Raw genomic sequence first — 21488 nt, 5'->3', positions numbered from 1 at the left:
GGAGAAAATACATTAGCAGGGTTGCCACTTTTTCTAGGGACTCCAAAGTTGGAACTACGGCGACCCTGCTAATGTATTTGCTCCCTATCTGTGCATAAAGAGTTAGACTGGATGTAGAATGGACTCCCAACGTAGCGGGGGATATCCTCTCCATTACGGCCTGAACTTTGAAAGCTTTTTATAAGCTTGGGAGTTGATTTCAGAGAAAACCAGTGGCAATTTTTCTCGCGAAAATTTACATACACGAAAAATTACATATTACAAGAAGAAGTACTTAAAACGCAAATCCCTTCTCGATACGCATTCACTGCGGAGAAAAAAGAAGCGTTGCTCCTACAATAGATCCTGCACGCCTACTTTTCTTTTCGTCGTTAGTTTGAGTGAAAAAAATTCCCTCTTGAAATTCTAACAAGTGATCAAACTTGCCAACGCTGCATTTCCACTGTGCTGAAAGTTTAGTTTGCATCGTGAGTTCTTTTTACTTTTCGTCCCTCTCAAATGAACTTTTTATATGGCCTTTGTTTTGTTGTATTTTATTCCGTCCCTTTCCCGCCTGCAGCCATGTGCGAGAGCGTTTCGTTTCTCGAATCTATAATTATTGCCTTCCGAGCTGAGTAAATGAACTTTGCAACTTCAAACCGAGCACTTTGATGTTTAAAGGAGATCGGAGTGAGGAGGGGAGGGGGTTTCGTTATCCTAAAACAGAGAACTTTTCCTCCAATCATTAGTCGATACTCCTTTTCCTGCTCTCTCATTCAAATTTTATAAGGAACACATACTTTACAGTGCTCTTGAGTATAATTTTATTATTAGAAAGATACATTTAAATTTTTCCCTCGTGTTTTGTCTTAGAACTTTCTTCCTTCCTCAAATAGAAGTGACCACTTTTCTTTTCAACACAAATTCGAGCATAAACGTTCTGACCAACGACTCAGTGGGCCCCCAAAACTGAAAAAACCTATTAAAGAAGACTTTACGTTAGTGAGGGGTGACCCCCACCAGAGAAAAGGTTTCCCTAAAACGTATAAGTAATGTTCGGGGTTCGGGCCGGATCGAAACTGGTTACCATGCTAATGAGATAAAATGGTTCAATGGGTCTTCAACGATCGAATGAATTCTAGCCTCAACAAATATCTAAAAACGAGATCGGTGGGGAGTGGTGGCAGTGGTGGCTACATGAGTAGAAAAAATTGTCCGAAGTAATTCATGGACAGGCTGCATAGGTAATAATCTTAGAATTAAAAGCTTAAAAAGCTTGACAAACTTCGTGCGATACAAGAGTCAAACGAGTAATCTGTAGTGTCATTTTCTTTCAGAAACTCGAAGCGGCCAAGCCACGCGCGAAAAGAGTAAAAAAGAATCGAGGACGCAACGAATGCACATACTCGCGAGCAGTAAACTGCCGTGCTAAGGTAAAACGCCGTATGAACATTCGAGCGTTGCCAAATTTCGCTTGATAAAATATGTAATTTTGACAACATTCATGCACATTTTCCCTTCAAAATTTTTTATATTTTAGATTAAATTGCGTACAAAACTGTCCGAAAATTTCGGGAAATAATTTCAGAATTTTCCCAGTGAATTCGGTTTTTATCGGAGGAAACTTGGCAACGTCTGAAGGCTCATACGGCGTTTTTAGCGCGGCAGTAAATAACCGGCAAGCGCTCCCCGGCACATTTAAAGGGACTTTCATAGCCAAACACAGTTAAAACTTGGGGGTCGAAACTTTAATCCGATGAATTTATTCAAATTTCAGGCGCGGCTTCAGACGCAGCCGCGCCGAATGGGGAGAGCAGGTGCTTCGGGTGCATTATCCGCTCGGCCGGGCAGCCACGTGACCAGGCTTTCCGCCATTTTCCCGCCGCGGATCCCTCGATTTCCCATGCCATCCGGCAACACCGCCGCTGAGATAATAAAAATAATAATAAAAGCTCTCCAGCACAGCGCCGAGGACCGGAATATAAAAGGCTTGGCGTGCAAACTCCACGGTGGGTAATTGCGAGGGGGGTCGGGCGGGCGGGGGCGGGCCGCGATGACTCCGGGGGGGGGGGGGGGGGGGGACCCGAACGGAGGAGCTAGACGAGAAGCGGCTACAGCTATTCACGGCTGCAACTAGTTCACAGTTATGTGGGCTAATGATTTACGGGTTCATATTTTATGGCGCATAACTTTTTATCACTGTTTTTCCTCCTTTTTATCTTTCCGATTGTTGATTCCGTGCCGATCTCGCGCGGCGAGCGATTTGAATGGCATGCGAGATCGCTCCGATGTGAGGAGGTATAAAACGGGGAGCTAATAACGCCAGCTTCGCTCCGTCGGCGTTGTCGTCGTCGTGAGGGGACAGACCGGCAGATATCCTGCTATAAAACTAGAAAGAAAGTAAAGACCGAGTACGCAATGTTATAAAATGGAAATCTGAGAGGGGGGGGGGGGGGGCGGAAAAAGCTGAACGGGCCGGGAGCGAAAGGGACCCTTTCCGACTCGGAACCGCGTCGTGCTTCGACTTTATATCCTTTTTCACCTTTCAGATCGGATCTTCGCTCTTCGCTTTGATGTTTGTCCTCGGTTTCTCGTGTCATTTGATCGTGCGGTGTTTGTCCCGGAAAGCCACGGAAAGACCCAAGATGCTAAGTCGGGGAACATGAGCAACTTTCGGATACACGGGGCTAGAGAGGGTTGAAAAAGTTCGGGGAAGAACGAAATTGTGACGTGTGAAATGATCAATTGAGGATAATGTCGGGCAATTTAAATGAATATTAAAAACTATAATAAAGCTCAGAATGAGAAGTGTTTACTGTTTAAATTGAAGACAGGCTAAATGTTTTTAGCATATGCGCCAATGCTCGTTCAAGAGTTGAGTTTTGAACTTTCCGTTGTGTGAATCGTTTTCTACGTAAGACTATGAAGAAACAACAGATGACTTTTTTATATAGATCAGATTTTTTGCAGCGGCCGTCTGTTGATAGGGGCATAAGTGTAGTCTGTTGACTACGACCCAAAAATGGCAAAAACCCTGCACTTTTTGACTGGAATATGCTGCTTTCAGGGCTCATTGGTGGTACCCTCAGGAGTAATTCTGGAAGGGGCAACACTCTGAGACCCGCGACTGGAGCAAGATGGCGGCCGTTGCAGTCCGCCATTTTGGTTTTTTTCAAAGCGCTGTCCTTCGGTTGCCATAGAGTCCCTTTATACTGAGAGTCAAGGCAACACCCCTCATGGAGTCACAAACGGGAATAAAGATTACACAAATTGAACGTTTTTCGTAATCTTTGATCGGCTCATTCTTAAATTCCTTTCTCCGTTCCTTCTCTCATCCCGTTTGTTCCTTGTCGAACCCGAAATTCCTCGGTCCATTCCAGATTATAATCTTTGCAATTGGTGAAAATGTAATCTTTATTCCCGTTTGTGACACTGTGAAGGCCTAAAATCCGGTTAACCAATCAGAAATGGATTCGCATTGTCTTGACTCTCAGTATAAAGGGACTCTAGGTTGCCATTGATCCGATTTTGCTCAACTTTTTTTTAAATGAAAGGTACTTTCCAGGAGAACAATTTTATCCCTTACCTTTTTTCCTGTCAGACTTAAATTTCTTTAGTGTGAAAAACGTTACTAATGTGAAATGCTTTGTTTCTGTTTCAGCCGAAAGCGTCGAGCCGACGGCGCGTGCTCTCGGTGACGTCGGCGGAGCGGGACCGGGCGAACAAGGAGAAGAGCGGGCGCGTGATCAGCTTCAAGACGCGCAAGAACTTCACGAAGAAGCGCTCGCGGAAGAAAACCAAGTCGCCCAAGTACCGCGCCAAGCTCGCCAGCTCCCGCCCGGAGAGCGGGAGCCCGCTGTCCCTCAAGACCCGCAGCAAGCGCGGCAAAGCCACCACCACCGAGGACGAGACCGAGGCCTCCTCGCCGCCCTCGTCCCCAGGGTCCCAGGCCTCGCCCTCCTCCTCAGGGTCGTCCTCCCCGGACTCCCCCAAGTCGCCGCCGCCCAAGTCACCAAAGTCACCGAACGTACCTGAAGTCCTGTTACCGTCGTCCAAGCGCAACTCGGAGCCCGTCTCGGATTTCGATAGCGAGGACGACTTGCCCCTCGTTCCGCCCTCGGCCCCGGCCCCGGCACCAGCGACCCCAGTCGTCGCCCCCCCGGCCGCCCCCGCATCCCCGCCGCCCCCGGCGCCACCCGCATCGGCACCCAAGTCACCCACCCCGTGTCGAGTCAGCCTCGAGTCTTCTTCTTCAAATAAAGGTAAGTTCATTCGCCTGCTTATGTCACCAGAATGTCTACAAGTCCGGAATTTCACGAAATTCCGGAAATAGCACTGATTTTTCAAGGGCGGTCCGGAAGCACTGATTAAGTGTGGGAATTTCGCAAGAAAGTCCGGAATTTTTTTTCATTTTTGTCGCAATTTGAGCGGGGAATTCAAATTTTTCGAATTTGTCAGTCGAAGGTATTGAAAAGCACTGAATTTTTCTGTTGAGGAGGTACTGAATTTCTTGGGAATGTACTGAAAAAGTACTGTAAAAGTACTGATTTTTGGCCGGCCTGTTTTAGTAGACACCTCGGTCACTCGATCTAATCTTGCTAAGAATCAGAGGCGGATGCAGCAATTTGGCAACACCGGATTCCCTCCATTTAAATGTATGTTAAATAATCGATTCTTGTCGGAACATCTGGCCCCTCTAAGAATCGATACATTTTCATAGGTTTGAATGGAGATGAACAATGTGCCAATTCGCTGGATCCGCCAATGCTATGAAAACATGAAAAATCTTGGAATTCGGCTCAGCAGAACGCTAGGACGGAATAAAAACCTGGGCCATATCTTCTAAATCAAAATAGGGCGGGCTCATTCAGAGACATCGGCCTGTCGATAGGCACAAAAATCATGAAAATCGGCCCGGTGGAACGCCAAAACTAAGCGTTACCGGAAATGAAAATTCAGGAGGTCTGAGAGCTTATAGTAAAGATACGTAGAGTGATTGATGAGATATTCACAGATAAAAATAAATTTTGATGGAATTCATGAGTTTACGAAGGATTGTCAGAAGCTACGTACATTCAGATCTTACAACTTTCCAAACTGAAGCCGTATGTGTCGCTAGAAGTATCAGATAGTAGCTCTAGTAAGCAATTAGGCGTAACCATAACTAAAAATTTTCGATAGCTAAGCTAACCTCATGGTTGAATTAGGTGCACCTTGATCAGTTCCCCATCCCGTAGCCCGAAAGTTCCGAGGGTCGTGTTCACGTTAACTTCTCACGGTTCTACTTACGTTCCTTGGGGCGAAAATTTATCCCCGTGAAGGTGGAAGTAATTAATCCGACGAATGACGTCATTTGCCCTGACTCACACGGGACGAATTCCGTGTTTTTACTCCTGACTGACCCTGTCAGTTTTTGCCGATGCATGAGATCCAGGAATCAAATTACGATTCCGCTACACGCGCTAGCAACTCATCAAAGTTATGCTCGGGAAACTAAAGTTTACGAGATTGCAAATGGGACTTGGGATCGGCAACTGCGCGAGTTTTGAAGCCGTTGAAAGCTGCAATTTATGTGAAGGGGCGCTCGGTCTCCGCCGGGCGGCGAATTGGCGAGTTTTCGCCCTTATCGCTCCAGTTCAAGGCTGTTTCCTCCTGGTCGCCAAGCTCAAGTAGTAAGGATGGAATGTAGATCGGGGCCCGCATTTTATATCGAGGCGTGAGTGATCGATTCTCGATATTTCCCAATTTGAAGCCATGGTGAAGAATCGATTTTTACGGGGCTCGTTGCGAGCACTCTGTCTATCGATCCTTTTCCGTTGGTTTAAATGGGAGATCAATCGATACATCGCGAAGCACGCCGCGCCACCGTTATTAACGGAAAACTTTCGGATCGAACTCTATAAGTTTCCCTGTTTACTCGCGGGACTTTTTTGTTGCCCGCCCTGCCCCACGGCAAAGTTTTGATGTATATTTACAACCTACAGCACGGAACTTTCGAACTTTTCCCGACTTCTCTCATTGTTTGTTCGTATTCACGATTGTGTAATCCAAATTTTAAGTGCGTATCCGGGAAAGTTTTTCCTCCTCTTTCTGCGCGTTATGTAAACTTTTATGAGGTTATCAACGTACCGCGACGCTAGCCGGCTCATATTTAATAACTAGCATGAAGTCAAATACTTTGTCGCAACTTTCCCAAATTTGTAGCGCCTCCTCAGCTGTTCTATTTGATGGCATTAGCTTTAACTCCGCTATTCGTGTTTTTGTTTTTGTTTCCCATTTTCTTTCATGTTCCAAATTCGTCCAACCGTTCGGAATGCTTACAACATTGCACCTAACAGCATCTAGATTTTCCTATCTGAAGCTGCATTTTCATTAATTACTTTTAAAGTGTGTTGTTAGATGCAATCATTGCAATTGCGCTGTTTATGCTGTACTTTCCGCTTTCATATCTAAACTTTCTAACAGTACATCATAGATCAATGAAAAGTACGTAACTGATAACGGAAAATACTACCCTCAAGTGTAAAAGCCGCGTAATTTATTTTTGTTAGAAGGAAGATAATTGAACTCACGCTCCTTTGAGAAGTATTTTAACGATTAATCAACGTTTAAACAAAGAAAAAGTTTTTATGACCCGATAATTCATCACATTAGTCCTGAATTTCATTTCATCAAAGCTCAGACTTATGCCCTGTCATTCTCTCTTTCCAAACGAGAACATATCAATATTTAAAGATGAAGTTTAGACGTTTACTATCGTAAAATTATATCGTTTAGAGCTCATTTTAATACTTAGGGACAATGCAAATATCTTAGTAGTTTTCCTGAACATAGGCACGCGCACAAATCTATAATAGCATCGAAATAAGCGTGATACAATTACAGACCGTTGAACCAATCTTGTTAAAGATGTATGACAAAATGCGTCCTCAGAAATTGAAGGCGCTTGAAGTCGAACTACATATTGTGGTTTTGATGGTCAACATGAGATGTGTGAGCACGCACAGCGCCCCACATGCTCGCAGCTACGCTCCAGTCAAACCCAAGTATAAAAGTCATGCCAATCTAGTAGATGCAATCTAGTAGATGCAATCTATAACCGTTAAATCTTATCTTTGCCTAATAGGAATTTCACTCTTTTTTAAAAGTTTCCAGTCATTACAGCGAATTTTCCGTCCGCATGACACTCTTCCAAACTATTTACAGCTCTTTTGGAGTTTGATGGAAGTTGAAAAATCTTCCCTCTCTTGCAAACCAAGGTGTCTACCATCAGTAAAACCCGCAAAATATCAGGAAATTTGATATCATCAGGAAGAGTCAGGAAAATCGGCCATGGATCCGGAACTTCTGGGTGCTTCAAGCATTTATCAAACATTTGATTCAACTTATAGTGAATCTGTCGATTTGTCGAATTAAACAAGTGTCAATTTATTCGCGGAAAAAATCATAAAATTTATTAAAATTTGAGGAAAAATCAGGAAAATCCAAAATAAAACTTTAGTGGACACCCTGAACCATTTAATCAGACCACGACGGCTTTCAAAACTGGCAATCTTCGAGAAAGGATAGAGGAGTCAGTCGCTAGTTTTGCGGAGTCGTGGGGTCGAAGCTTCGCGAGGAAGCTGATGGTTGATGGTTGAGTGAACTTGTTTTCCCGACAAGGCACCGTCCAGCTCTTGGATCTCACCAGTCACCACCTTCCTCGCCTCGCCGCGAACAAAAGAGTACCAATTCCTTATTAAGTTCGCACATTATCCCGGAGTCTTGAGATTTCCTTTCGTGCACATCCGAGCATTCCGCGTAACATATGTTAATTCTCCGGTCACAACTTCAGAGTGCTGATTAGCCCTCGCCGGGTTGCCGAACTGCTTCCAGAATCGGTCGAAAGCTTCCTTCTCGAACAGTAAATTACGAAGTCAGCTTAAGGTCGGCTGAAATAAAATGCAAGTACAAGGAGGTTTAATTACTATGAACACCGTTAGGGAGCTGCACAAGTCTTGAATTTTTTAGAGTACAAAAAATTTTTAGAGCAAAAAACTAACTCCCGTGCGTAAAATTTTAAGATATGGGACACATTTCCGGGAGGGGGGGTGGGTGGATGATGATAAGATTGAAGGTCCCGAAACGTGTCCCAACTTATAAAATTTAACGCAAATTAGTTGGTTTTCTGTTGTAAAAATTTTTTGTGTTTAAGAAAGGAGGTTTGAGATTGGAAATTGTTAAAAAAGCTTGTATCCGAAACTTTTTATTCGAAATACACTTATCATGAAGTCATTACATGAACATACATGAAAAAAAAAAAACTTGAAAATTCGCGTATTTTTCCATTTTACAGCCGGATAGATGATGTTGTTTTCAGCGGAAGAGTTGCATAGAGTGGATTATCCAAGCCTGAAACCGATGGAAAATTAAACACCCCAGCAGAATAAATTATTTATGTTCCCAGATTGATGTTCCCCGGAAATCCTAATAGTCAGCGAACTTTCTTGAAACAGCAGCAAAAAAATAGCGAATGTCAGCGTAATTTGCGCTGAAATTGGGTGTCAAGCATGACGCGGTTGAAAAATCACCGATGCAGACGCAGTAATTGAATCACTGGGTGTTGCCAATCCACCAGGGCATTCGTGAAAGTTCTCTCCCCTCCTCCTGTACGAACTCATCGACACTACGAATGCAAATTCAATCTCTATGAATCGGGAATTATGTTTCGAATAATGACCCTTCTTAAAACTCCCCTTTCCCCAAATGTATAACCTCGGCTTGTAAATATTGATCACTCGGAAGATTGTGGCGGGATAAGGGCCTTCAATCATTAAATCATAACAGAGGCTTTGAGATCCTGTATTTAACAATTATCATGGATTTTTCTTCCAAATTTTTGAATGGATGGTTAAATTATTAAATTCAATTATATTGAGCCTTTTAAAGTCTTCTAGTCGATTTGCAAACTTCTAAATAAAAAAGAATGCGCTGTTCTCTGAAATCAATCAAAAATCATATTTTCGGCTGAATTATGGAAAATAACAATTATCTGGAGAGAGAGTTTTTCTCCCGGGGGGGGAGGGGGGGGGGGGGTCTGCAGACATATACCAATTGGAAGGATTTCTAAGTCTCAAAGGGCGATCATTGGCCTCATTTCTGTCCCTTCCACGCAAAGACCTTCCACGACGTCCCTGGCGCGCCTCGATTTTTTTCTGGATCTCCAAGTCCCCTATGCGATTACCAATTTTTTTAACTTCATTTTGAGGTCAATTTCGGAGCGTTTGCGTAGTTTATAACCTTCGATCCCCTCGTTTTTCACGCGAGCTCGACAACGACGCGCGGAGAGGACTCGTTACGAGAGGAAACCGGAGAAAAAAGTATCGTGCAGCATTGCAGAAACGTAACGCAGTGCATACAATGAAGTCGCGACAATTGTCACTTGCTCCTCCCCCTCCCCCTCCTCCCCTCGCCCGCTCCTCATTTCTGTGCTCCACTCATCTCGCGTTTTTATGCTCCCCCCCCCACCCACCGCCCTCGCCCTGCAGCCCTTCGCACGACTAATGAGGTTGTCGGAACGGGAAACTGAGGCGAGCTCCGCCGCGGAGCCGGTGAGGATTTTCCCGGAGACTTGGCAACAATTCCCGCGGGTAAACACTCCTGTCCTAAGGAAAAACGTCGTATAAACCTTCAGACGTTGCCAAATTCCCTATAACAAATTAACAGTTTTCGGAAAAATTTGTAAATATTCTTCTTCCGATTTTTCAGAGAATTTTGTTTGTAATTTGATCTGATGCACTAGGAAATTCTAAAGGGAAATGTTCACAAAGCTCTTCAAAAATTAATCTTTTCTGAGAGGAGATTTGGCAACTCTGGAATGTTCGCACGGCGTTTTTCCTCAGCGCGGCAGAACAGCTTACCATAACCTTTCGTTCCCGCTTCCACGTTTCCCCCTTTATTGTCCCGATTTTATGCTCCTCACATAACTCCCGTTTTTAGCACCTACCTCGCTTCCCATCTCTTTCATGGCCTCTATCATAACCCGACGCTGACTCCAGCGTGGACTGGAAATTCGTGTTTGGAATTTCCTCAATTGCTGCAATTGACAGTTACGGTTTTTCATGCAGTTTCCCATCTCCTTTGCTTTATGGTTACATGACCAGGTGAAATGTAACGCATTTGAGGGTGAGAAAAGTTCAATCAAGCGTCACGCAACGAAAGCTAGGATTATTCAGTTTTTTTACTTCACATTAGCTAGTTGAGAAAAGTTTCAAGCCGTTCTAAAGGTTTATTCAGCTATTTCCAATATCGCGTCGTTATTACGTCATAGGAGGGGAATAATCGTCAAAATAAGGGAGGCTATACGTTCCGTTTTAACCATAGTGCTCGAGTGCTCCCATTTTATGTTCGTCAAAAGTTCCGAGATTCGGGACTTCTTTGTTTCAATTTCTCCCACTCCATGACCATCAAAAGTTCTGGGATTATTTCATGATGTTTCCGAAAGTTCCGGAAAATGCAAAAGTTCCGGGAACAATTCAGGAAAATTTCAAAAGTTCCGAATTTCGGTACTGTGGTTCCAGGAAATGGAAGCACTGGTTTGAACGGCCCCAAAGTCTTATTAAAATGAGGTATTAGAAAAGTGCTTGGTTCTGAATCCACACATTTTTCTAAGGGGAGGGCTGTTTCAAGGAATTATACACAAAGAGAATTGAATCAAAATCATTGGATCATCCGGCCCAACCGGATAATTTGCACCCCTGGAAATATATAAAATCTTGTAATCACCTCAAGTTCCATGTGCAGTTCACCGTTAAATGATCCGGCCTAATCGGATAATTTGCACCCCTGGAATTAAATAAAATCTTAAAATTACCTCAAGTTCCCTGTGCAGTTCACCGTTTGGCAACAGCTTCGATTGTTGGGTTCTCTAATTTCCTCCTTTTACCAGGAGAGAAGCACACATGCAGACATTCTATCTCGGGCTCTGATTCACGTTTTGACGCCAGCACCGATTTGACGAAGTTGCGGCGCGGCTCATGCGTCGGACTCGTTTCCTCGGCTCGCTAGCCGTAAGTCATGAACTCATGACATCCCACTCGATGTGGCTGGGAGTCACGACCCGCGGTCACCTCATAAATAAAATGCGGCTCGTGTTAAAAAGCGCCACTCCCCTACCCCACCTCTACACTCGTCCTGTTCGCCAAACCGTGCCCGAGCTACCCAGGTATCTACCTTCTACCAATCGAGTCAGATCTGTCTACTCTTAGAGTCCCTTTATACTGAGAGTCAACATAATGTGAATCCATTTCTGATTGGCTCCCGTATTTTAGGCCACCACAGTGTCATAAACGGGAATGAAGATTACGTTTTCACCAATTGCAAAGATTATAATCTGGAATGGACCGGGGAATTACGGGTTCGGCAAGGAACAAATGGAATGAGAGAAGGAACGGAAAAAGAAATTTGAGAATGGACCGATCAAAGATAACGAAAAACGTTCAATTTCTGTAATCATTATTCCCGTTTGTGACTCCATGAGGGGGTGTTGTCTTGACTCTCAGTATAAAGGGACTCTAGTCCTGTCCGCCAAACCGTGCCGGAGCTACCCAGGTATCTACCTTCCACCAATCGAGTCAGATTTGTCTACTCCCAACTCGAAGTAAAATATAATATGTGTAAAGGAAAAAGACCCTTAAGTCCTTTTTTTTTCAGTTTTCATTCCGGAGTATGCATCCCCTTTCTTTTACAGATGTTACCAATCGTTTCTCCTCTGATGTAAGGGCGTATTTCTATTTTCACTTGAGTCGCAGAAAACGTTCAGTTTTACAGATCACAGCTGACAGTTGGCAGATCACTGAAATTGATAGACAAAGAAGACAGAGAGTATGGAGTGATCCTATCGGTTGAAACGTGTATTTCTTATACATTTACTAAAGGAACATGAACATTTACTAAGGAACATGAACATGATGGACCAACTGTGGGGTCTCTTGGTGGTTGCCGTTAGTTAGTCTATTACGTAGTTCCTTTGTCCATAGCAAACACCAACCTCCACCAATAGGATGGCCCACTAGAACAATTTTAATGGGCCTCTCTCATTCTCTCAGGAGAGGGAGAATAGTATGATTTAACGTGAAAATCTGTAGCATCTAATGTTTGCTGATTCATCATAGGATTTGATTCCAAAGAGAGATGGACAGCTTTATAGTTTTCGAGTACGCAGTACTCACCCAATCAGCACTAGTGCCAATTCTCCAGTACCCTGTTTTAATCTTCGTCTTAATGGAGCGATTTTGTATTAATTATAAACTTTAAAAACAACAATACAGACCATTACAGACCTATCTCTATAGAGAAAGTTAGAACACGAGTCGCCTGTAAAGGTTGTTTTTCCGGCCCTGGGGTGAGCATTAACCGATTGATAGCGAAACGGGGAAAATTATTGCCATAATTCAAAGCACCCGCAATCAAAACGGACACTTGAGCATTAATTTTTCATCGAGTAGAACGGCACGAATAGCAGCACCAGTAGCGAGATAGGTTACGGTGTAAAGGAGAGTCATTGGGTCATTGGAAGCAGTCAGACAGGAACTCCGAGCGGAAATGTGAGCACTAATATTGAAATTTGTCCCGAGCTGTTGCCTAAGTTAGCCTCACTCGTCGAATACAAAATTTAAAGTGGGAAAGGCAAGTCCTCTTTTCAACGATTAGGTTCATGCGTTTATTTCAGCCATTAAGCGTTCCCGAAGTTGCTACTGTCTGGAGTAATTAAAATAAAATGTCTCCTGTTTTCTATGTACAACCACGCTCATGTTCGTAGGAATTAACATAATTATCTCTAACTCTTGAATACAAATTGGTGAATATTTTACACGGCTCCCGAAAAGTTTTCTACTATCAAGAAGTAACTTATTTCAGCTCATGACGTCAGCTGGGCTGAAATATGTGCACCGCTGAAAATTTGGCTCCATTAAACTGCTTGAGGGATTTAGTTTTGGCAATGGCGAATTTTCAGCTGTGTATTTGATGAATTTTTTATGTAAAAATAGAAAACAGAGAGAGCGCTGGGAATGATGATGGCCTTGATCTCTATATTGAACGATTAGTGGAGGAGTCGCAACAGGATAAGCTACTATGGTTGTGTTTAAATGGCAAATGTCGCTTTTTGCGTCACTAAATGGAAAATTTTCTCAGTTTTAAATCCATTTTTCTCTAATTTTCCGCATCAGAGAATAATTGTAAAAAACACAGCAAATCCAGCTCATGCATGAAACACCTTCATACACTCTATCTTTTTCATTTCTGACAACGCTTAGTTCTAGCTTTCTACCACTCGGCCCGAGTTTCGTGATCTTTGCGTCTACCGACAGGCGATTGTCTCTAGATGAGCCAATTTTTTTTCAGATTTTCGAAATATGATCCAGGTTTTTTATAACAGGGTAGACCAGATATCTCAGCAAGACAAGGTAATAAGGGTGCCTAAATTTTTGGTATGGTTTCGTGAAACATTTACATTTTTTCAGTTTCTTACAACACTGAACATTTTGCAGTGCTACCATTTTCCGGAATAATTGCGAATTTCGGAACTTCTCGCGGAATTTTCTCGGGATTACGGGGTTTATCTTTAGTTTGAACCATTATTTGATCAACTTTGATGACTTTTTAAAATCTAAATTGACTATTTTCGGAACTAAATCCGTGCGTACTCCGGTCTTTTTCCCGGGAACTTTCGAAGAAAAAAAATTCGAATTTTTCTCGGTACTTTGGGAAATAGGGATCAATTCCGGGAACCCCAGAATCTTTGGCAAAGTAAAATGGCAGCACTGAAATTTCGTTTCACAAAAAATTGAAGCTTTCGTGCTTTCCCTCGGAAGTCGGAAGAAATTGGCATTATGAACGAAACCATCTCTGAGAAGTCGGTGAGAATACGCTCGTGGGTGTTTCCGTGAAAAATGTTTTCAAAGATGAGACGTCCATTCGAAAGAGCGTAATTACGGTGGCGCGCTCGACGGGGACGGATGTGCGTGCGTTCGGCGAGCGCGACCCACTCCACGCCGAGCGCGAGGTCATTGCGACAGTGCTGGGTCATTAGTCTGCAACGCCGGAGACAATTTTTTTATAAATAAAGCCGCTCCGAAAATCAATAAAACGAGGGCCCGCCTCCCCGCCTCCCCTCGAGCTGGCATTAACCCCTCCGCCCAGCTCTTTAATCTTGTTTACCATTAGAAATTGATTTCGCCCTTTTTCCCTGCTCTTTGCCAGATCGGGCACAACTTTCAGGTCGTTTCTCCGCTTAAGTACCGCTTGTGTCTCCCTCTCTCGTATGACTCTTCTTTCAAGTGGACGAAGGATCACGAGAATGTAAAAATGCAGGTTTTTTTAAAAAATATTACCCAGAAAGGTTTTACCCATACGCGGAGAAAAAAAAAAAATCGTGCGTATAGGACCCGAAGTTTAGGTCACATGGATCTCTGAAGTTTTTTAAAAAATGGTTTCACCTTCACTGGAAAAAAAAACGTTGGATCTAGAGTCCAGACTCTTAAAAACATCGACAAGAAAAAATACTCTTGATTCAATCGGATTTTTGCTTAAATTAAGAACCAAGCCTCTTAATTTGAGCGGATTTCCTTTTGATCTAAGCCTAAATCTGATTGAATCAAGAGTATTTTTTCTTGTCGATGTTTTCAAGAGTCTGGACTCTAGATCCAATGTGTTTTTTTTTTCAGTGTTTTCTGTTTATTTAGGAATTGGGTAAGGGAGGATACTTCTGTCTATTTTCCTTAATTTCCTTAATTCTAAGTTGCGGCCCTTTACGCTTTTCTCGGAACTTAAAGCTCTTAGTACGCGCAGCTTTTCGTGCAGAGAGCATTTGTAAATCAAACTGCAAAACTGAACCCTTTGGAGCTCCCCAGGACTCGAGAAGTTTAACAGAGTAACTTCACAACTAAAATCCCATTCAGAATGATGAACTTAAACATTTCTATTGGCTAATCTCTCTTTCTTTATCCAATGGGCACGATTTAGTTTTTCGCGAGGCTTCGAAAAGCTGTAGTAAATTTGGCTGCCGCGGCTATCTCGTTTCCGTTTTTCCAATATTTGTGTGTATTTTTGGTGCTCAAACCTGTTTATTTTCTCACGCGCACGAATAAAAAGAAAAGTGGCGAAGCAAATGAAAATTAATGAAATTCTCGAACAATATTGCCATTCGTCGCGTAAAATACTGCCTTTTCATTCAATTACCCGACGAAAAAATCTATCGCGCCTCCTACCAATCGGCAATATCGTTTCCGGAACACCCTGGCAAAAATACCTACACCGCTCAAACCCGATAGGCATGAATTATGAGTCGAGTATTCGGCCAGGGCAGAAGGGAGGGGGAGGAAAAAACAAAGTTTTGGCAAGATTCGCTCGAAAAAAAAATGGGCGACGTTTACATTTCCGCGGATGTTGTGCGGATCTCATCTCGAGATCATCGTATTTCTTTGCCATGTTGTCTGATGAGGTAAAAATATCCTAATAATATTTTCACAGCCTTCATTCAAGTGTCGTTGAAACATCTTGTAAAGTTGCCTTTTGGGGTTCGTACTCAGTGTTGATAGGCTCGCGAATGATCCCTGATTAACCTTTGCCCTTTCGATGGAGCGAGGGAACCTAAAGATGATGACTTTTTCGTTAAAGGGTTGTATGAGGCTCGCAGTGCTGCTAAGATCGTGCAATTTTTTTACAGCGTGTGCGGCAAATAAAATTTATTCACGGTCTACTTACTTCCCCACAAGAGTGAGCAGAAAACTCACAGCTGATGCAGGGGAAAATTCATTGCAGGCCCGTCGGATAATATACAACTATACACTGGAAAAAAAGTATGATATACATCTACTATAAGTCTACTTGATTTTTTACACAGAGATACTATTTAGTGAAATTAACCAGAATTATAGTAGTATTCACCAGAACTCGGGTGATACTTACCATAATATGGTACATGCTACTATTTATAGAGTCTGGTGTTTACTACCATACTCGTATCACTGTGTCTAAGTATGGTAGAATCGACCATATTCTTTTTTCAATGATACAGATTTACCTTGCACAATTTTAGCAGTCTCGGAAGTCTAATACGCCCTTTTACCGAAAAACGCCTCATAACATGCTCCATATCTTGATGCTTGCACACTCCCTCTTCATATCCACCCGTCGCCGGTTTTTTTTTTTTTTTTTTTTTTTTTTTTTTTTTTTTAAAGGAGGAAAACAAAGCAGCGAGTTGAGCGAGTATCGTAACTTAAGTTTTTCTAAATTAGAAATTACTCGTTGGGATTAATTTCTCACCTGGCAGCGCGTCCCCCGTCTCGTGCACGATTGATTCGCCCATGAGGACCAATGACGTGGTTCGTTGGTTTTGGGAAATTGAGGAAAAGGAAGTCAAAAGACGGCAGCGTCAAGAGGCTTTTTCATTAAGATGAAAGGCTCCAGTGACCTTTTCATCATCGACGGGTGCCGGGAATCCGAGGTATTCTTAGTAGGCGAGCATTCTCTCGGCAAAAATTGGCTGAAGGAACGAGGATACTGTCAATGTGGGCGTCTAGCACTATTCAAGCGTCTCTGTTAAGGAGGTTTCCCTCCTCCCTGATTTTTGGAAAAAGATAGACATGGGAAAAGTCTAAATATTTTATCTCGTTTCCCTTTTTTTTTCTTTTTTTTTTCTTTTTTTTTTTTTCATCTCTGAAATTTTTAAAGCACTAGTATCTTCAGCACATGTTCACGGAGAAAAAAAACCTTGTGTGTGAGACCCAAAGTTTAGGTCATATGGATCTGTGAAGTTTTCGGATTGAGCATCTGAACACTTTAGGTCTAGCTGTCGAGGTTCGAATCACACATCTGAAACTTCAGTTCTTACATCTGAAGTACTTCAGATGTAAGAACCGAAGTTTTTTGGATGTGAAAACCGAAGTACTTTAGATGTAAGAACTGAAGTTTCAGATGTGTGATTCGAAACTCGACAGCTAGACCTAAAGTGTTCAGATGCTCAATCCGAAAACTTCAGAGATCCATATGACCTAAACTTCGGGTCCCACGCACTAGGTTTTTTTCTCCGTGTAAATAAGCTTAACCCTTCAAAACGAGATTCTGTGACCAGCGCAACTGCGTTAGTTTTGGTTTAAACTCCCCCTCTTTCGTTCACTTCTTGTTGCCAATGGGACACTTTCTTGGGCGTGCTACGGGTGTCCTCAGCTAATCTATTCGTCGACGTTGTGGACCAGATCAGCGATGTGAAGTGATGTGGGCCGGTGTGCCTGTGCACCCTCCCGGTTCTTGGCCACCAGACTCAGACGGTCGGCTTCGGGCAATACTCGCTGCGTCACTGCTGGAACTTGGAGCTTGGCCAGGGTATCTCGGCAGGACTTTTAACTGACCGAGTCACGAAAGGTCCACAGCTTTATCTCCTCCGCCTTCTTTGCACTCCTCCCTCCATCCCTCACTTGCGGAGTCCCCAAATCGAATCCCAATAGTCATATATTTCGCATCACTCCGATGAGGATATTGTTTAAATCTCGAATATTCGACGGTGGCGTGGCGTGCTTTGCGATATATCGATCGATCTGCCGTTTAAAACGATTGATTCTTTACCAAAGCTTAAAATGGGGAATTATCGAAAATAGATCGTTCACGCCTCGTCAGTGACATTCGACAAGAGCATTTAAACCTCGCCAGCAGGCCGATTATTTAAATTGATAGACAAAGCTATATACAAAGAAGACAAAAGGGATTTGGAGGGATCCTATCGGTGGAAATGAGTGGTTACAATGGACAAAGGAGGCAGGTAATAGACTAAGTAACGGCAACCCAAGAGAGACCCGATAGTTAGTCCATCATTTTCTCCCTTAGTCTGTAAGAACCAACCATTTCAACCAATAGGATAGCTCTATACTCCCCATGTCTTCTTTGTCTATCGCTTTGTCTATCAATTTCAATAATCGGGCCGCAGTCACCAATCGCGGCCATGCATTTTCGCTTTTTTCTTTCTCTCTCTTCCTTTCCTCTCTCATTGCGTCTAAAACAGTCCTTACTCATACTCTATTTCTACCCACTCCTTCTTTCCTCGCTATGCTTTCTCAGGATATATTCACACAGAGAGAAAAAATGAGGAAGCATTTTCCAATTATCTATTTACACCGTGATGTATACCCTGATGGGCAAAAGAAATGCTCTAAAGGTGCCATAACTTCATACGGGGTCTCCATATTGAATTGTTGATATTTTGGGGGTGCTTCCCTCCGTGCCCTCCTGGAAGGTCGAGCAGTCGTGACCCCCCCCCCCCCCCAGAACCTTTTCCCCTCCGATGATTAGGACAAGAGTACCGCAGTCTGCGGCTCATGCCGTGATAATTTCACGATTCATCAATGCAAGTATGTTTGTAGACTCAGACAACCCGGAGATGACGCTAGTAGGCCTCTTTTTTTCTTTCTTTGTTGTTCCCCATAAGACGAACATTTATAGATGTGAAGTAGTCTGCAACCTGCGCTCCAGATGTGCATGACAGCGTTTTGAACGGATGACATGACGATGTCTCAATTTTCGGGCCGGCGCGAAAACCAAGTTCGACATTCGTCTCTAAAAATAGTTCAATCCAACGGACAGCTGTACAATTTCTTCAGGTTTCCGCGTCTTGATACTGCTCGCAAGTGCAATTTCAGTTCACAAGGGTAGGAAAGGTTGGATGCAAACGTTCACCGAAGTTCATTCATTCTTGACTTTGCAGAGAATTTTTCTCCTCGGGGTTGCAACCCTGCGTATGGTGTCAAGAAAGTTGACCGAATCCACTCGCAGAATTTTGCGTGCGCAGTTCCCGTTTATCAATGAAATTCATTAAATTTATTACACCTGTAAATTCTCCATTTAGGGTTTTATATCACATGGAAAAAATGCGGTGAGATCTCGCTTATAATCATCATCACTTGGAAATATTTAGAACTATTCCTGTTGGCAACTGCACTTGCTAGTGTCGCAACGCATCCAAAACCTTACCATGATTACTTTCTGTTTATCCACAGCCACACTACAGTGATAAGGAAAAACGTCGTATGAGCATTCGAACGTTGCCAAATTGCTCCTCAAAAATATTTATTTTTGAAAAACGTTATAAATATTCTCCCAAGAAATTTTCAGACTGTTCAGATCAAATTACGGACAAAATTTTGTAAAAAAATCGGAAGAAAAACGTTCATAAGTATGCCCGAAAATTCGTGATTTATCAAAGGAAATTTGGCAACGCCCGAAGGCTCATACGACGTTTTTACTTAGCGCGGCAGCTCAGACAGTCCATTACTCTCACGAAGAGTGTAAACAAAGTATTAGAGGCTCATAGAACGTGGCTCTGTGTCGAGCTGTTACGTCGAACCCAAGCGTTGCGATGCTGTTGGTCATCTGCCAAGAGCTTCCACGAAAAAAGGCATTTTGGCGCATTCCGCCAGCCGGCATCTGCCTCTGTGAACTTAATTAATCTTGTGAAACGCGACACGCGAGTGTCTTTTTTTTCATCTGGCTCGACGAAATGTAGTCCGGCGGTGGCGTTGGTCAGCCTCGTTTTTCACGAGTCGGTTTAATGTCCCCAAGAAGCTCCCCCTTCGGAATGGCACAGTGCAGTGCGTGCTTATTAAAGAGAAAGAAACGGCAGCATCAAATTGGCGTTGCCAGGCATTAGGCATTCATCGTAAAATCAAGAGCTCATTAAAATCTTGGCCAATCTTCAAATGTGATCAATTAATGCTATGGAGTGATTTTGCCGAATCGTACTGGATTTTTCATATTTCCAGAATTTCTGAGCGGACTTTTAATCGGTCTTCCTTTTTCTTCTCCCTCCTTCACTTTTTTTTTTTTTTGAACTCTTCGAAAATCACGGTAACTTTTCGACCGAAAGGATTTTCTCAAGAAAAAGTCAATAAGAAACAAATATAAAGGATGCACCATAGATTCGATGGACAATATGTGACGTTGATTTGAATCCTGATGTTTTCACGCTGAAAAAAAATTATTGAGGTATTATTTTGACTTAAAAAGTCGCTTCTTTTCGACAATTTTTTTTAGTTAGTTAGTTAAATATGTGTGGATTTAACTTAAAGTCGGTGTTCTTGAGCTGAAAAAACGTTGTTTTGTTCGTGTTTTTTTTAACGCAAACTTTACTGTCACATGAAAGAACGTTTCTTTAACTAAAAGAAAACTGACTTTAAGTTAAATCTAAATATTGGTTTTTTTTAAGTTAGAAAAACCAAATTTTATCGACAAGAAACTACCCTTTAATACCAAATAAAATCTCAAGAAAAAACTTTTTCGATGCACCATAAATCCTAGAGGATTTTTATATTGGATCCTTGAAGATTTCTAAATCTTCATAATTTTTTTCATTTAAATCCCTGCTCCAGTCCGCACTCACCATCAGCATCGATCGAGAGTCGGAATTTTGTTATCTCGGAGACTTCCATATGGACGTATTAATGCTAAAAAGAACTATCTTGCACACAGACCCAATGCACATCGTTCCTTTTAGCATAAATACGTCCATATCGAAAAAAGCCTCAACGTGTAATTTTTCGGATAAGCTTCGCTTCCCTTTGCGCTCCAGGTACATTTCCTAATTAACACCTGCCCTGAGTCCTATCGGAGATCTCGCTATCTGCGGCCTTGACTCAGGCTTTGCCTTTGCGTGGCGGAAAATAGGAAAGCGGGTTTGAACTTATCTGTGCGATCCTTCAGAAGGTTACTCGTGCGAGTGTCCCCGAGGATGGCGGATGCCGGTGGGTTTAGCGTGAGGCGGAAGAGAGCAGGGACAGGGCCAGTTCTGAAAGGCCTCAACATTTCAAAGGGATGCAAAAGCGCCTTGCTTTCGCGCCGGCCTTCACGTTGCCAAGTTTTTTCAAATGTGTCTCGAGAAAAAGAGAACACTGCATAATTTCAAAACCGGATCATGCAGAGACAAGCAGAAGCATTGTGCGTTTAGTCCTGAAAATGTTCCGGAACAGCATATCCCCAGCTTTTCCGAGTTTAACAAACTATGAGCATTCTCTAGTAACACTTTTCTCAAGTTTTCACAAGTAGCCTTCCTTTGCAGGCTTACTGTTAGCGTCGATTCTCAAACACAAGTTGTGATTTTATCGCGTTTATGTTATTCAGTTTTGTTTTTTTTTTTTATAAATTGATCGCTGGCAGTATTTAATTGCAAGATTGGGGCGGTTCCTGAATCAAGAATTGTTGCAAATTATTCCCAGTAGGTAATTTTACTGTATTTTATTGTAAAACATACACTATTTTTGAAGATCAGGAGGTGCGAAACTCTGATATTTTTTCAGGAATACGCTTTGAAAGAGGGACTCATTTTTGCATCTTGCTCACCGTTTAGGTAGAGAAATTATCGTAGTCAAAAATAAAAAAAAAATTCATATCCCATCTCAACTTATGTGCTTCAAGTTCCACAGGTGTATGAGAAAAATCCCTTTCGGACCAAGTCTCGAGTCCTTTCGGTAACTGGAAAATAACAA

The 21488-nt window shown here is 42.7% G+C and overlaps 1 protein-coding gene across 1 annotated transcript in view; it reads left to right on the top strand.

The window, feature by feature from the left end:
• Kdm3 (Lysine demethylase 3) overlaps nucleotides 1-21488 on the top strand; it is a 486443-nt gene that overhangs the window by 141867 nt on the left and 323088 nt on the right. Inside the window, exon 7 of the mRNA XM_019047548.2 lies at nucleotides 3641-4241. Within this exon, the coding sequence (XP_018903093.2) occupies nucleotides 3641-4241 (601 nt within the window). The remainder of the gene's footprint in view (nucleotides 1-3640; nucleotides 4242-21488) is intronic.

This window comes from Bemisia tabaci, chromosome 6 (genome assembly GCF_918797505.1).
Source record: "Bemisia tabaci chromosome 6, PGI_BMITA_v3".
Taxonomy (NCBI): domain Eukaryota; kingdom Metazoa; phylum Arthropoda; class Insecta; order Hemiptera; family Aleyrodidae; genus Bemisia; species Bemisia tabaci.
Note: the sequence above shows the minus strand (reverse complement) of the source record. Positions and strands in the feature narration are given on the sequence as shown.